Source organism: Strix aluco, chromosome Z (assembly GCF_031877795.1).
Source record: "Strix aluco isolate bStrAlu1 chromosome Z, bStrAlu1.hap1, whole genome shotgun sequence".
Taxonomy (NCBI): domain Eukaryota; kingdom Metazoa; phylum Chordata; class Aves; order Strigiformes; family Strigidae; genus Strix; species Strix aluco.
In genome coordinates this window covers 482501-500146 of record NC_133971.1, presented here as the reverse complement: position 1 = coordinate 500146, position 17646 = coordinate 482501, and the positions used below count along the sequence as shown (strand labels likewise).

At 47.9% G+C, this 17646-nt stretch overlaps 1 protein-coding gene across 2 annotated transcripts in view; it reads right to left on the bottom strand.

Annotated features, from left to right (window-relative positions):
• The window catches only part of PAX5 (paired box 5), a 136711-nt gene that overhangs the window by 54696 nt on the left and 64369 nt on the right, over window positions 1–17646 (bottom strand). The window contains exons 7-8 of one of the 2 annotated variants that reach the window (XM_074813023.1): window positions 16769–16825; window positions 12875–13004 (exon numbers count right to left, since the gene is read on the bottom strand). In XM_074813023.1, coding sequence (XP_074669124.1) covers window positions 12875–13004; window positions 16769–16825 — 187 coding nt within the window. The remainder of the gene's footprint in view (window positions 1–12874; window positions 13005–16768; window positions 16826–17646) is intronic. The other variant, XM_074813022.1, reaches the window with a different exon arrangement.

The following is a 17646-nucleotide window of genomic DNA, read 5'->3' as shown; positions in this document are numbered from 1 at the left end:
AAAAGAAGGAAAACTCCAGTGGGACCCTGATACTCCTTTTATGCCCTCACTGAATTCACTGTTCAGCCACATCTATGTGAAAATCCCAAGTCAGGTGTCAAGTCCGTGGCAGCACAGGCAGTCCTTGTCCCCGCTGATTCTCCTGGGATTTCCACAAGCGATGCTCCTCACTGTTGGTAGATGTGCCAGTTTCATCAAGCCACTCAAAACCAGGAAATTTGTATTTTGAGGAAATGCCAGTGACATTTTGTTTTTTCCACTGCATTTTGGGTTTTGCATTTTCTTTTTTTTTTTTTTATTTTTTCATTACAGTTCAAGATTTTTATGAGAAATTACATCAAAACCCTGAAATTCACATATTTTTGGCCTAATGCAATATGAAGTCATAAAGAAACAATGGTCCATTACAAAAAATCCCCAAATGGGTTTATAAAATCTCTATTAATAGATAACACAGTTTTTTCCAGGGCCAGAACTACAGGAAAAGCTCTTTCAGAGAAGATGATAGGGAAAGTAAGTAAGAGCTTTCCTTCCTATTCTGCTACAGATGTTCCCCCTTCTTCCAAAATATGCTGCAACATCGTTAAAACATCTGGATCCTTTGGCCTTCTCTCCCCTGGCTCGGCGATGGGCTCTTTTGTCAGACTGGGAACAGCGAGGAGCCATCGGTGCATGGAGCTGTCAGAGCTCACACCAGGTCAGACCTGGTCCTGGCTCCTCACCGAGGCCTCCTGGAGCTCAGCCTTTCGGGAAGCACCTACACTGCTCAGCACCCGGAGGCACCATCGCCCACCAGCCTTTCTGCTCACGTGATTTTGAACACTCGACACTCCACAGATTTTCCTGAGTCCTCCTAAGTTTCTCCCAGATTTAAAAAAAAAAAAAAAAAAAAGCATGTTCCCATTTCTAGTGGATGGGTATGACAGTGCGAGCTCATGGCAGACAGCAAGCAGAAAAGAATTCAAGGAATGAAATTAGATGTGCTAGATTCTTTGGGAACTTGGTTCAATATTTGCTGAAATCAATGGAATTTTTTAGTCAGGTCCTTGTGCTCATTTTTGGTTTTGCGACCTGGGTTCATAAGTGACATAAACTTCTTTCAAGATGTTTCCAGGGTGCAAAAGAACTTTTAAGTAATAATGTGTCACTTTCAGATTGTGGTGGGTGATTTATGACTAAAAATAAGCATTTGGGGGCATAAGAATATCAAAGCTGCCAAATCAGATCAGACCCATTCAGACATAGAAAATGGCCACATGCATGACAAGACATCATAGGAAATCACGTACTATATATACATACATATACGGACTCGTGCCATGCTCTCCATCGCCCAGCGGTGCACAAACCCCTCAAATTGTCTCTGTTTTACCATCCCCTCCACTCACTTCCCAAACCGCCAGCCTGACAACTCACTGCCCTTGTGTAAATACACAGAATCTCCCAACTGGTCAGGTATCAGGTGAGAAGTAACTCATATTTGGCCAACTAAGGCCACCTATCATCGGTGGCATCACAAGTTTGGAGGTGTCTTCAACCGCTGTCATCAAAACAATTACCTCATCCTGGAACTGGGATCTGTAGCCTGGCTCAGACTGCCCCCAGACTTTCTTTCTGTGCTGTACATATACACAGATGCCAACATGTGCCTCTACCCACCTGGAAATATCATTTTGGTGGCTTGCACAGGCACTCTCAGATGTTTTGCTATTGTGCAGGCCAAAAAAAAGCAATTTAGGAAGCATTTATGCTAACTGGAGTGTTTTCCTTTCTATTTTTTTTTAAATTTATTTCCAATTTGGAGATTTACAACAGATTTACAGCATTTCTCTGGCAGCAAAAAAATACTGTCTATGGACTAAATTGGCCGCTGATCCCTAACACAGTGAGGAGGCCAAGCTCTGAGCACCCTCATTTTTATGCTCCAAGCCCTCATTTTTAATGTAAAACCCTCACTTGTAGGGTACAAACCCTCATTTTAGGTCTCAAAGCTTCATTTTGGGGTCCAAAGTTTTGATTCTAGGGTTGAAAGCCTCCTTTTCATGCTCCAAGCCCTCATTTTTGGGGTACAAATCCTGACTTGTAGGATCCAAACCCTCATTTGAGGTCTCAAAGCTTCATTTTTAGGGTCCAAACCCTCATTTGAGGTCTCAAAGCTTCATTTTTAGGGTGTAAAGTTTTGATTCTAGGGTTAAAAGCCTCCTTTTCATGCACCCCCGGGACCCAGACACCAGTGGGAGATGCTGCAGGTGGAGCTGGCAGAGCATTTCCCACCCTTCTGTGCAGAGCTGGTTTGATGCCCCGTTTTTTTTCAGGGTGTTTCAGATCAGGGTGAGCACGAGTCGGGGCTGCTCAGCATGTTTGCAGAACAAGCCCCAGCCCCGCCACAATCAGGACCAGTGTGGGGGCACCAGAACCCTCTTGTCTTAATCCTCCCACCATGGCTGCTCGATTTAAAATTGTATTTATTATCCATACCACAGTGGTATTGGGGGCAGGGGGAAACAGATTTAATTAATTAGAGATTGCAAAATCCTTAAGTAAAAGATGCTATGTAAATGCAAATTGTTATTATACATGCTTTGCACCAAAACATGTTTACCATAGTTAAATTCAACGTTTAAATCCACAGCCAAACTCCCAGCAGAGTCAGGCTGTACATCATCAAAAGAGGCAGTTAATAGCCTGGGTCTTAGTGGGGTACAAGTGGCCTCGTTTGCTTTCTGAAACGCGCTTGTTCTTTTTTAATGGCAAGATAAGAATTCATAAAAATGGAAAAATTCAACAGTGTTTCAGTTAGACTCTGTCCTGTCATTAAAAATGACACTTTTGTTTTTCAGATTGGCTGCCTTTCCACGGGAGTTTATGTGGCCTTTTTTCAAGTCTTTAACATGACAGGCCCTATTGGGAGTGACGAATAGATTATTGGAAAATGCATCTGCACTTTTATCTATTAAATGTAGAGACTAAGCTGTAAATCTAGCATTATGCTGCACTAGAAACCAGCCATCCACCAACACCGATTTGCACTTCAAAACAGTCCCACAGAAATTAAAGTATAATTTGGTGATAATGTTTAAACACTGATCAACATTTCTGCGTAGAGACGGATTATATGACCAAAACATAATGGCCTCAGAAGAAGACTTTTTATTGTTGCTGTTACAATTAGCCAACAAAAAATTTAACAAGGCATTTTTCCAGGAGAAAAAGCAATTTCAACAAAAGCAAACCTTTTCTTTGCTTTCTTCAAAACCGTGTTGGTTTTCAGGGGAGAAAAAAAAAAAAAAAAGAAGAAGAAGAAGAATTGTGAAAATGTTACATTACTCTTATTTCAGAGCATCGGAACGGGAAGTATAAATTATTCTCTTTGAAGCTACTTTTCACAAAAAATCTGCAAATATTTTTAAATTTGGAATCAAAATAATTGAAACCCTTTTGCTCAGCTGGTGAAAACACAGCTGTAAAACTGTCGCTTACAGATATTTCAGCAAATATCAGCTGGAGAACAATTCCCTCCAGGGCTTTCACACAACCCTCCTTCCCCTCTGGCGGCACGGCCACCCCACCCACACAGGTCTAGCTTAAACTGAGTGCTCCGCGTTCCCTCAACAGTCATTGGAAAGAAACAGGCACCCTCTGATGAGGATCCCTAACTTTATATCCAAAAATTTATGTAAAAAATTTCATGGGATAAGTCACCTTCTGCAGGTGCTTTCTCCTTTCCACCTGGAGATCTTGCTAGAGAGATGACCAGCCACTGACCTCCTAAATGGTGAGAAATCAGTGAAGAGAGTCCACTGCTATGTCATTCTTTAAATGTGAAGTAGCAGATGCATTCAAGGGACAAATAGTGTTTCCTAACAGAACCAGGTTCTTTCACTGTAGTTATCAAGACCTGGGTTTGGACCTAAACTCACAACAATAAACAAACTACAACTGCAGAATCGGCTAGATAGAAGATTTTTGGGTTAATTTTTTTTTTCCCCTACAGCAATATATAAATTAAAATAAACATCCTCTTTTTGCCCCCAGGGATCAACAACGGCAGATTTCACAATGCATTTCTCAGCATTATTAAGGCGCTTTCCAACTTCCCATTAATGAAATATTGACTCTGTACCACATTTTTGCACCTCTAAAATAACAGTTGTCTTAGCTGTGAACATCAGGTGTGCAAGGAAGAGTGAAAAGTCCCATTTCACTACACATTCCTCAAAGGCATGTATTGGGAGCTTTATTTTTGCTCCTAAGAAAAATTTCTATTGGACACAAAAAGTACTTGGCTGTCTCAGATCATCATCAAAAAGGGTCCGTAAAAGGCAGATCAAATAAGGCTTAGGCCAAGCAAGAAGCAGCCGTTTCTGGGCTCCTTTCAGCACCAGTTCCAGGGAGCACAGGAGCACTGTTTTATCAACTAACCTTCAGCTTGGCAATAGTAAAGAGAAGGTAAAGCTTGGGAGGAGGCGGTGACTCGGCTCTGGTGTGGGATGAGCGCTCAGAACCCAGCCAAGGCACGGCAGAGAAGGGCGGCGTTTCCTTCGGGGCCCACCCGGACCTCCGCCAAAGGGTCAGCCCGTGACCATTTCCCACCTCACCCATCCACACTGATTAAACACTCCACCTCGATGTACGCACCTCACCACACACCACCCCTGCAGCTTCTGACTAAGGCTAAACTCTTGATTTCTCTGATGTACACCCAAGATACCTATTTTCCAAAGACATAAAAAGAAATAGGCCAGATTCCAAGCTGCTTAAACAACCCCTGTGTCCCCTCTTCTCCCGACACTCTCTCAGCCATTCCCAGAGGGACACATCCCTTCCAGTGCTCATCGGAGAGCTTCGGTCAGGCCAAGAATCCCAGGGAAAGCTTTTGAGATCTGGTATCTTAGCTGGGTGGGTAGAGGGATGAGGAAGAATAGAAAAAAAAAGAAAAAGAAAAAAAAAACAACAACAACAACAAACCATGAAACAAAACAAAACAAGGGAAAGCAAAACATCCATCTTTTCTGTCATGTTTTGTGGTATCTTGTCATAATTTCAACCCAGCTGGCAGCTCAACACCACACAGCCACTCACTCACCCTCCCTTGCCCCAGGGATGGGGGACAGAATTGGGGGGGTGAAGGGACACTCATAGGTTGAGATAAAAACAGTTTAGTAATTGAAATAAAATAAAACAATAACAGAAAATACAAACAAGTAATGCACAATGCAATTGCTCACCACCAGCTGACAGATACTCAGCCTGTTCCTGGCCAGCGATCCCAAAATACCAAGATTCCAAATCCCAGAAGCGAGAGAAACCCCCCCCCTCTTCCCGGCCGCCCCTCCTTTATACACTGAGCATGACATTACTGATAGGGAACATTTCATTGGCTAATCCAGGCCCGCTGCTCTGGCCGTGCTCCCCGCCAGCTTCGTGTGCACCCACACACGGGCAGGACACGGGGAGTTGGAAAGTCTTTGATGTCTCAGCAACAACCATAAACATCAGTGTGTTATCAGCATTCTTCTCATACCAAATCCCATACTGAGCACAGCACTATTCCAGCTACTAAGAAGGAAAATTAACTCTATCCCAGCCAAAACCACGTACAGACAGAGTAAATAAAGGGATGAGACAGCTTCCTTGCCCACCTACTCCACTTTCAGGCACATCCCAGTACAGGCAGACCCTCAGGAGGTACCAGTGGTGGCTGCTCCACAGACTGCAGACTGTCCTAGAGCCACCAAAGAGACGACGACGCACACCTCCTACCCAGCAATCGGGAAGCGCCGTGCCTACCACAGAAACACAGATCAGCTGAGGTTAGAAAGCAGCTCTGGAGTCCATCTAGTCCAACTCTCTTGCCCAGAACAGGGTCACCTCAAGCCATGTCAAATTGGGTTTTGAACATCTCCAAGGACAGACACTCCATAGCCTCTCTGAGCAATATGTGCCAGCGTTTGACCACCCTCAGGGCAGAACGGTTTCTTCTCACACGTAAGAGGAGTTTCCCATGTTTCAGTTTGTGTCCATGGCCTCCTGCCCAGTCACTGGGCACCACCGAGAAGAGTCTGCTTCCCTCTGCTTTGCTCACCCTCCATCAAGTACTGATGCACAGGGGGAAGGCTCCCTCTGTGAGCCTCCCCTTCCTGAGCCCTCCCAGCTCTAGCAGGGCACACCATCACCACTTCCGAGCACGCAAACAGAGTTTCTGTGCCCCTTCTCTGCACCTTTCTGCACAAACTGCTGCATCTGCCGGCTGCTCCCACTCTTGCTTTCTCTTAGGGGCACTCCGCTTCTGTCTCTTGCACAGGACCCCTCCTTGACATCAGCTCAAAGAGTCTTGACCCACCCTAACCAGGAGTCAGCTGGAGACCAAAGCTCAAAGCACCCTTTGATCAGGAGTATCATGACCAAGTGTGTTATAAGACCCTCTTACTGGGGTTATGCAAAAAGTAGGTGTCTAGTCCAAACACAACACCTAGGCTCTAGCCTGTGGAGAGAGGAAGGCATCTCCAGACTCCTCCACCCAAATGCCGGTGTCTGGGGTTGCTCCAGTGAATCATCCATCCATAGGCTGAGAAGGATCTGCTGCCATTCTTCTGGAGGTGATCTGCATCCTACACGCCACTTGTTTTCTTGTTAAAAAAACAAAAAGTCCTTTTGGATTGCATTGAGCTAAATGCTAAATATCATCAGTGTTCAATCCTGGCAAGACATCAGCCTGGGATTTTAGAGGAGCAGCTCCTTCCCTCTGTTTGAAGGCATCAGTATCCATGCTGGCTGCAAACACCGAACTGCTCAGGGACGATCCATTTTTGGCAAAGTGTCCAGTCCGACTGCAGTGCCACCATCTCGTGCCTAGCTTGAGAAGTGAACAACAGTATCTGCCGCTCAACAAAACCTGGCAAAAGAGTGTCTCATAAATCGCAGTCACAGCACAATGGGATGAACGAAGCAGGATGAAGAGTCAGGAAAAAGACTTCTCCTGTGAGACTGAGCACTCCTAAGGAAAAACACGCTGAGAGGCTGCTGAGGACTATGATACAGCAGAGCAGTAACAAGGAACAGCTCATGTTTGACATACATTTATCCCATTTCAGCATTTCCATTTCCTAACTACAAAAATTTGACAAAATATGCAGGAATATGGAAGGTTAAACATCTCCATGCTGCCTGCCTTAGCCACAGACCTGTGCCACTCGTGAAGAAATAACTACCAGGCATAATATACCCCATCTGAGGTGTTGGATGTATCCACGCTAAGGAAAAAGTCAAGCTGATCTCTCCAGGAGTGAAGGATTCTGCTCAGCCAGATGCATTTGACCCGTTTGCTCTACGTTCCGTTCAGCCTGAAGTTTGGGATCAGTTTTGTCTGCTGGCTGAGTCCAGAGCAGATAACTGAGCCACTGAGAATGTCTCCCCTTCCCCATCCCTCCAGATGACAAACTGACTCAGCTCCTGGTTTTGTTCTGTTTCTTCTTGCCTTTTTGATGTGCATCCAAAACATGCAGGAAAGCCAAAGCATGTGGCTCTATGGGGCCATTGTCTTCAAGGCTGACCCCACAAAGGAGCACATAAGGTCACGCATGACAAGAGCAGGCACAGGCAATCTTGGATGTGCGGTTTGGAGAGGGGCTGAGCACGTGGTATTGAGTGGTGGGCAACTGCATTGTGCATCACTTGCTTTATATATTCATTTTACTAGTATTGTTGTTGTTATGGCCTCAAGCTGCGCCAGGGCAGGGTCAGACTGGCTCTTAGGAAGGATTTCTTTGCAGAAGGGGCTGTTGGGCGTTGGAATGGGCTGCCCAGGGCAGGGGGGGAGTCCCCATCCCTGGAGGGGTTGAAGAGTCGGGTTGACCCAGCGCTGAGGGATCTGGTGGAGTTGGGAATGGTCAGGGTGAGGTTCATGGTTGGACTGGAGGAGCTTCAAGGGCTTTTCCAACCTGGATGATTCTGTGATTCTTTCTCCTCTTGTGTTGTTCTATTAAACTGTCCTTATCTCAACCCACAAGCTTTTACTTTTTCTCCCGACTTTCCTCCCCATCCCACTGCAGGGAGCAGCGAGTGAGTGGCCACGTGGGGCTTTGTGGCCAGCTGGGCCTAAACCACCAGTCCTTTTAGGGGTGATGGAGACATCCCACCATGGGAGAAGACCAGGCTCCCCCACTCCAACATCTGCCAGAGAAACAAGCGCTGCCAAAGCTTTGCTCTGCGGCGCTTCTTTGAACGGAGCGACGCAGAGCTCGCGTCAGGTCCCCCTCCAGCGAAACACGCTTCTCCGGCTGCAGGGTTTGCCAACAGCCGCTCCTGGCTCTGCCAACGCCAACACATTCTGCAGGTTTGTCAGTCGGCTCGGCAGTGCACACATCGGAGAGCCACGCGAAGGTGTTGATTTAGCACGACTTTGTCCTCTCAAAGTGATGCCAGCCACGCTGAAATCAGCAAACCGGAGCAGGGAAAATGCATCTGCAGGTAATTAGTAACAATCACGGGCTGCTTGGAAACTGCTGACTACAGCAGTAATGAGCTGGGCACATGTCATTGGCTTGTAAATGGAGAGAGCACTTATGGACCGTGGCAGTAAACAGTGAGGGAATGGGGGTTTTTTAAACTTAATATTTAATGTGGCATAAAAACGATGCAGAGAAACTGAGCGGTTCTCTAATCGGAGGTTTGGCTGGTGGTCCATAACACAACAGAGCTGGTGGATGAAGCGGTATTCAGAACTGTCACTAAATTTTTCCTCAGAGGTATTCTAGCAGCAAGTACTGGCATGAATGACAATGTTTAAGCAATTGTTTCATCCTCAAGAAATATCCCAAATTTTTTGGTCTACCAGCTTGCTAAGAAATAGAAATTTTACATTTTCTACCAACAACTGCACAGAGGATCTTCTGCGTCTCAACCCTCAACATTCCTCTGCCACCCACACCACAGCCTGGTGACAAGAACAATGAAAGACTGTGATCATAATTCACTTAAGACCTCAATTCTTGGCTTTATTTGCATTAAATTCTTTTACAATCTGTTTTACAGACTTAAGACTGACAAGATGAACTAGACTTAGGTCTCTTCACATATGGCAGCCCAGAAAGTCTCCAGACTTTCTCATAAAAACTGATTAAGCTTGAACAGCAGATACCAGCTATCAAAAGGATGTAAGTGTTCTTGACTCAAACTCCTGTATGCCATATTTCAAGTTCTTTATCCCCATAAACACAGCCTTCCAGCCCCATGCCCACCAACAGCCCCACTCTCTGTTGAAACATCGTGCAATCACGCATTCATAGCTCTGCTTCACACACACCAGCAGAGCTCCAGGTACAAACAACATTTCCCACCAGCAGACTCTTCAGGATACTACTGGTGTTTTAAGCAGTTCTGGGTTTCATGATAGTGAAGCTGTAACAAAAGTGCTCATAATCTGGAAAGTCAACTCAGAAGCGAGGTCAACCCCTTGACCCACTAGCACCACCAGGCACAGACTTTAGATATCTTTATCCAACCACCCCTCACTTTTACAGCTGAAAACACACTACCTAGCATGACCAAAACAAGTTGTTCCCCAAGGCTTTCAGCCTCCTGCTCTCAGTTTGCTTGGACACATCACAGGACAACCTGTCTGGAACGAGGAAGAGTGGAAACACTCAAAAAAAGGGTGAAGAAATTAAAAGCAACCCAACTTTCTGGATCTCAAGAAAAGACTGGAGTCTTCACTGGAGTCAAACGGTTGGCCATTTCTCCTCCAAGGAGGAGCAGTTCACAGGAGAAACACCATCACGGATCTGTGAGGCTCAGGCTCTTGCCTGCCAGACAAGGGGCCAAGGCCCAGGAGGTGGCTCTGTCAGGACTTCTCTTGTCAGTCTGTCCCTGACCACCAAAGCGGGGCTGATACAAAGCTAACCTTCTTCCAGGTGTCACCTGCCTTATCTACCACTTAAACCCAACCACCCACCCTGGCCCCATCTTAGGAACACTAAATCACCGAATTTTACCATAGTTCTGGTCAGACCACAAATGACCAAAATGTTCCCAGAAGGCAGAGTACGTGATGTGTCAGCAAACTTTGGTTGGACCTTGTGTTCAAAACCACCATTGTGCATCATTGCCCAGTTCCTTATAATTTTCAGTGATACCTACTACAGATGCAAAGCCAGTAGCAATATGCAGCTTTTGGTTACAAGTGAAAAAGGATCAATCAATGCATCTCCTCTTCTGAATCCGTTGTTCCACCAATGAAACAGGTAGGAAAAGAGGTGTGACTGAAAAGGGGAGTTAATTCTTGGGAGAAAATGGAGAAGTCTGTCCAGAGCTACGGTGAGAAACGCATCATCAAGCGTGCCGTAACCTACCTGCCTTGCACATTACAAAGTGTGTCTTGCTGCTTAAATCCTTCTGCCCCTGACAGTCTGCACATCCCCTCAGCTCATCAGGAAAGCCTCAGGGCAGAGAGGGTGAATCAGCCGTATCATATATGCCCAGCGCTATAGGGCCCAGATTGTGTCAGGGGGTTCTGGGTGTGAGCAGCACAAGGGAGTTGCTATGGGTGTTAGGAAAAGAAAAGGGAGGATAACAGTCAGACAATCTTCTCCGAAAATATATCAGAAGGCATAGGTTTTAAAAGAGTTTTGATATGCTCGTGTAAATCTAAGTTTTATGAATGCAGGTGTTAGAAAACTCTACAGCAATATCAAATTAAAGATATAAATACCTACTGCCTTGTAAAATGTGTTCTGTTATAGCTCTCACCCTGTCACATTTAAGACCAATGGCAGGTTTTTTCTAGGCTTGCTACTCATAAAGCCAGTTCCACGTTTTTGATGAGAACTAGTAAATTTAACATTTGGAACTTCTGCTCAAGTGTAGGTAATGTTACAGAGAGAACCCACACGGGATCTGTAACGAGTTCCTCAGCATAATTTCTGTAGTCAGTTTTGCTTTAACAAACCTGATCAGACAGCTCACCAAACTCTAGTAACTTAAGAAGCATGAGAAGTGCTTAAACCAGCATAGAAGAGCAAGCTCTGCTGACGTATCAAATCAAACAACAGCTCTTGGCTGAACCTGATTTTGACCAGGTGCAGATGTTGAAAAGGCAGTTCCTTAGAAGAAGACAGAAGTGAGCAAGCACTCAGCTTCTCCATCATTTTCTTGCCTCCATAACTTCTCCCCCCCAGCGTGATAACACAGCTCAGCAATTTCGTCCTGTTTTGCTTCCCCCTGCAGGCACAGCTCCCATCAGTTCCCATCCCGCGCCATGAGCTGCGGGTGCTCCCAGCCAGGGAGCCCCAGACAGCAGCGCCCCCAGCACCCGCTGACGCAGCCCGAAGGGCTGCAGCGGAGCACAAACGCCGCTGACGGAACATCGGGCTTGTCATGGACTCGGACAAGCAAAAGACAAACAGCCAGAAGATGAACAAAGGGCAACGTGACACCCGTGACGTGCCAAGGCAGCCTGGGTCTTTTGCAATGAGCAGCACCTCAGGCTTCGAAGAAAGAAGCAGGGAGCTCTGTAGCAAACAATTCCAGAATAAATTGCCTTAGGAGGCATTTCTTTCTAACTTCCATAGGCTGTATGTGTTGCTTATGACCCCAAACATGATGGTTCATGTTCCTTCTTTTATATTCCTTCTATTCTATGATTCAATAATTATATATATCTCCCTGTGCTCTATGTCCCTACCTGTTATAAAGCCACACAAGGCCAGAAATTCTCTTTCTGTCCCTCCATCCACCTTTAGACACTCTTCTTACCTCTGAATCTGCCCTCAAACCACCCACCCAGTACCAGACAGTTATTTCAAGAAGTCTCTCCCCTCCCACACTTCAAGGTAAACATGGATTTCCTTACGGTTCCTGTAACTCTCTAATTTCTTTTGAATACTCCTAAACTTTTGGCAAGAAGAGCCAAAGACTGATGCACTATTCGGTTAAAACAATTTTGTAGCAAAGTTTATTTTCAAAACTGCTCTCCTGATAGATGAGAATGTAGCGCTTTCAAGATACGATAATACTGTCCTAAAAACAGTATCACCTTCCCTTTTAGCAACAAAATAGACAAGTAAATCCAATCTTTGGCAAAATGGAGAAAATCCAGTGATGAAATCTGCACATTAGACACAAGGACAGAAGTAACACACAGAGGTAACATGCAGATGAAACACAGAGTCTTAAATTTTAAAATCCCTTTTTTTCTGACTCCCACAATTCCTTCAGCACAGAGTTTTGTCATTTTCTTACCATTTAGGCAATCTCCTTTCAAGCAACGTGGTCAGTCCCAAATAACGAGAGGACCAAGGCATTTATCAAATTCTAGCTGTTCCTTAACTCTCACCTTAAGCCTGCTAGATAAATGAAGATGATGCTGCACTCCTTGAGCAAACAACCTTTGCTTTTCATTTAAATGCTCAGCCTTAGGGCACCAATTACAATTCCAGAAACCATATAAAACACAAGTATCTGTAGGAATCAAAAGCATCCAAATTTCAGGCTAGTCTGAACTGTCATAAAAACCTCATCCAGTCAAATATGCCAGGCGTTTTTACAAAAAACAAGCAACAAAGCCCAAAAGCAGAGGTGAGCATTCTGCTTTTTGGTCACGTGTTGGTACTCAGGGTGCAGCTTTGGGGTGGAGGGGCACATCCCTTCCTGGACAAGAGGATGGATGCTTCATCCGCTGGCTCCAAGCAAACACTACTGATTTACACAAGCCGTGCACCTGACTTCCAACAGAGCTGCTATGAAATCGCACTTGAAAAGGGACTTTTTGAGCAAACGACTCCACAGCTGACACAACTCCTCCATAAAGGGCATCACCCTGCAACGTGCACACACATACACGCTTCACACCACTTATCGGCGCTGGAAAATTGCTTACCGGTGACGATGGGGTATGACTGAGGCCCGGGAACGCTCGCCCCCAAATCTGCAGAAGTAGGGCTGGTTATATTGGCCTTCATGTCATCTAATCCACCAGCTAACGATGCCATGGCTGAGTATTCAGTTGCCTAGGAAAAAAAACAAGAGGCATTTTAGCAATAGTGAATTTACTAGTCAAGTGCTTTTGCCTGTATGACAACAAGTAGATGCAATACAGAACTTGAAAATCCTTTTTTCTGTCAGTTTTAAAGGCAGTACCCATTTACACATTCAAAATGCTCAATAAGCGGGTCTGTGCTTATCACCAGTGCTCTCAGAGAACATCAAAACGGGCTTTCTTTATAAAACCGGAGCCAAACTCACCAATAGGTAACAAGGCTTTCCTTAAAGAGGAAATTTTGTAAACTGGGGGCTGTAACTGCTGAATGCAAGTTTCTTGCTTGTTAGAGAAAAATGTTTGTGCCAGTTAACCTGAACTGTCCTTATTTCATTGGTGGCACCTGAAGAAACAGGCACTAACGAGCAGGTGGGAGCAGGGTGTCCCATTTCCCCCCTTTTCTTGGGAATGCTGCATTTCCTCATCATCTCACAAGAAATAAAGTGCAGGTAAATAAAAGTGTTTGCTTCATGGATGGATTTGTAACCAACTGTTTCTAAATCCAAATTATTTAAAAATAAATCACCTGACTGTTGCAAGGATGTTCTCTCATCTCATGGGAATTTCAATCTCATTAGCTGAAGCTACGGTAAATGAGCCCAGGTCCTCAGAAATCAGATTGTTTCTGCCCTATAACCCTGTAGAAGTCCACGTAGCTATGGAAATCTATAGCAGGTGAGGCCAATCCATACATCCAGAAGCACTTCTGTGCACACGGCAGAAAGCTTATCTTCATTTGCTTTTTTCCATGATTTCTTACTGTCAGGATTGTTCACACAAAAACGGGAAGTTCCCTTTCAAAGTTCTTTCTTCCCTGCTGCTATTTGCATTTTAAGTTTTAATCCCTTATTTGTGATATCGCAATCACATCTGTAACAACTGGAGGATGATGAATTCAAGTGAAGAACGGCAACAGGAACAGATAAACTGAAGAACAACCGCTCCGAGGCTGATCCCCACTGTACTTCTATAGACTAAGTCAACACAGCATCTGTGCAGAGCTGGAGCAACGCAGGGGAACCCAGGACCCTGTGATTTTTCTGAGTGACCAAATCAAAAACTTTTTTTTTTTTTTTTTAAGGAAACAAAAGCTGATCTGAGCGAAGACATCTTTCTCCCTGTTGCAAGTTTCTCGGAAGTGTCTGAGAACCCAGCACACAATCAGGTATTTGCCACAAGCTCAGTGCTTTGGGTCAGATACATCTGTGTGTGCCTCTGCCGCTCAGTTCTCACTCAGACAGAAGTTAATTTACATGGACAATCCCCTGTTAGCAGGTCTGCATTAATACGCGTGTTTCTTCGGAGGATACAATCTGCATGAGGCACGAGCACACCCCATCACCTTGAAGGATCCCCCATCCAAACCTCTTTCGGGTGAGTGTGTCAAATACATTTTCCCAGTGACCAGCTGCCAGCCACCCTGCCCCTTCACTCGGCCCACGGATCAGCGCTGCAGGGTCCTCTGGACCAAAAGCTCCTCAGCAATGACCCATCCCCTGTGCTCCTCCCCAACCCTTGCTTTAAACTTGTCTTCAATTCCATTAAACTTGAGGAATAATTAAACTATTCCTCAGCTCTTTCAGCTATTCCTCCTCCGACACCCGCCATGCCCTCACGTTTCCCTTGCCATCATGCACCCAGACCCTTTCTTCCACCACCGCTGCCTCAGAGACCACAGGCCCACGCCTTTTCTTCATCCTCTCTTCTGCCTTGGAGCTCCCAGGCTTTCTCCTTCCTACAAATGCACCCAAAGCTCCTTCTTCTCACTCCACATCCTACCAAGGTGTATTTTTCAGCCTTCTCACCCCACTCCATGCTGTCCTGCACCTTCAACCCCACCTTCCCCCTGCGCTGGGTACGTGCACGTGCAGCGGCACCGCTGGGCTTTTTTGCTCCCCCAAAGTCCCGATTTAACAAGACACTGGAGGAACGACAGCACGGCCAAAGCCCTGTGGAGACATCCTGGGCAGCCAGTGATGCATGAGTGGCATGGGATGGGCCAGCAGCGCAGCAGAGGGAAAAACTGTGCTTGTGCACTGCTGTTCAGTATTTCCGATGTCTGCAGGAGCGTGTGCACCACCCCCCGGGGAAGGACACCTTATTTCACCCCTACTGCTCTACATAAAGCTGTAACCGCGCCGTATCCACACTAGAAAATCTCTTTGTGCCTTCCCGCAGCACGCTGACCCGCTGCTCCCCAGGGGCAGGGTGCAAACGTGGCTCCCCGTGTACGAAGCGAGGTCTGGCCACTTGTAGTTTGGGAGGGAGCACCCAGCTGTACCAGAGGCTGGCTCACAGGTGGGGCTGGACACGGGGTGCACATCCAAACCCACAGCCACAGGTGGCTTCTGGGGCTGCTGCTCCTCACACAAACCCAACTGGGACCAGTCTGAGCCCCTGTCTGCAAACCCCAGACACGGGGCTGCCGATGTCGAAACACCACAGCTTGCTTCCTGTCAGGGTCCGAGGAACCGACCCAAGAGGAAGCAGGGCCAGGTCCTGCCTCTTAACTGCAACGCTCCCGAAGTACCTCACCAACGAAGGCCCTTCAAACTCGAAGGGATTGACCAGCTCCGGTGCCAGGATCAAGCAGCTACCAGGGTGTAGCACACCCAGCGTGGGGCAGGACGGTGGTACCCCGTGCTCATCGGTGTCACCCCGCCACGGGGAGATGGAGTGAGGGGCAGCAGCATGGCCGGCCCACGGGCAGCACTGCCCCGTCTCACCAGCCTGCAGCAGCACAGCCCCAAACCATGGAGCTGATTCTGCAAACTGGGGGGACCTGGAAGCGTTACAGGAGGAGAGTCCACAGCTGGGCGGTTCTGCTGAGGGTTGCAGGAGATGGTGGCGCCAGAAATGGAGATTTGGGGTCCCCCCCTGCTTTTGGTCCCCATAGACAGGAGCTGCACCTCTTTTGTGGTGGCCCAGCAACTTTTCTCAGAGGTAAGAACAGTGGGATTTTCAGGGATTTTCCAGCTGCTTCCCTGGTCCCATGGCAAAACTGTGCTCACATCCCTCCTTGGAGCCACCAGCAGCCGCACTGACTGTGCCCTGACCACTGCCATGGCTACCAGCACCCGGGAGGAGTGAGCCCGGGCTGAGGGCCAGCCCCGGTGGCTACCGACCCCCCCCACCTCCTGACGCTGTCCCGGCAGGGAGTGACCCGCCATGTCACACCCGTCGCTGCAGTCACAGGTGCAGGGAGGCAAGGGTCAGCAGAAGGCATCTTCTTGCCCCAAAAGAGCAGGGATCCAGGGGTGCAGAGCGGAAGAGCCTCCACCCCCGAACCAACCAGCGGGTGCTGTCTGCACCCCTCCTTGCCCCCGTGGAGGGGCTGGGGGACCACAGCACCCCTCGAAGAAGCAGCAAGCCTCACTGACACCATGGGTTCGCAGGACCCGGTACCCCCAGGCAGAGCTCATCCTTCCAAACACCCCGTCTGGAGAGGAGAGGAAACCCTGGGGGGAGGCGGCGGTCGTGGAGCAGCCCCTCACCCCATGGCCCCATCGAGACCCTCCTGCCGACCCTCCCCAGGAGCCTCACTAGCCGCTATGGGCGGGCAGCACAAGGGGTCTCAGATTCGTCTCCTCCACCAGTGCTGGCACGGCCACCGGCAAGGAGCAGCCTTGGGGGGCCAGGCATGGCCAGGCATCCCTCCCCGCACAGCGGGAAGCCCGACCTGCTGCTCGGTAGGTGAAAAAGCAAGAGTCGGGTGTTCAGTACCCTAGAAATTACCTGAAAAATGACTGCCTGCGGTTGTACCACGCACTGTCTCATCAGCATGGAGCACCACTGCCATAGCATGGAGGAGAGAAAACACAGACACGTGAAACGAGGAAAATATAAAAGGAGAGACCGAGAAGGACAAACTGAAAAGAGGGGCAAGATGGAGTCTTGCGTGTTTCCCCTGTCCCATCCCGCTCAGCTCAGGTGGACAGGACCCAGGTGCCTGGCGGGGAGCTGGGGGTGGCCCCCCCAGCAGGCAGGGTGCCCAGCGGGGGAGCGGCTGGGGTGGGGAGGAGGGGGGGGGGTGTCTGCGCACCCGTGGGCAGCAGCACACCCCCCTCTCACAGGCAGCGGGGTCTGCACGGCCCTTCCCCACCAGCCTTTGCTGCAGAGCACTCAGGGGAAGGATGCTGCGCGGGGAGAAGTTTCACATCCACCTTCACTGCAAAAGCTTTATTTCTAAATATTATCCCCCCGGGGCAGGGGAGGTGGTGGGTGGATGGAGGGAAAAGGGGTGCAGGAGTGTTTCGGTACCATTTTTAAAAAATTTAAGCCACAAGGCAAGCTGCAGGCTCTGCCATCTCCTGCTGCACTACAGTGAGGCAGCGAGACAGCCCATCACCGGCTTCACCCTGACCGTAACCCACCAAAAGGTCAACCCACCCTGCGCCCACAGCACTCTTCTCTTTGAGATTTACCTGGTGTTTTATCCTAAGGCGGCAGGCAAAGTGGGGAACAAGAGTGCTCCCTGAAACAGCCTGGTTCTGGGCTGCCGGTGTGGGAAACTCAGGGAGGTCCCATGAGCTGGGATGAGCCCTATGGCAGCGCTGCGACAAAGGCATTCCCCTCCTTTTTGTGGGGCACAAACCCCCCACCCCACACCAAGC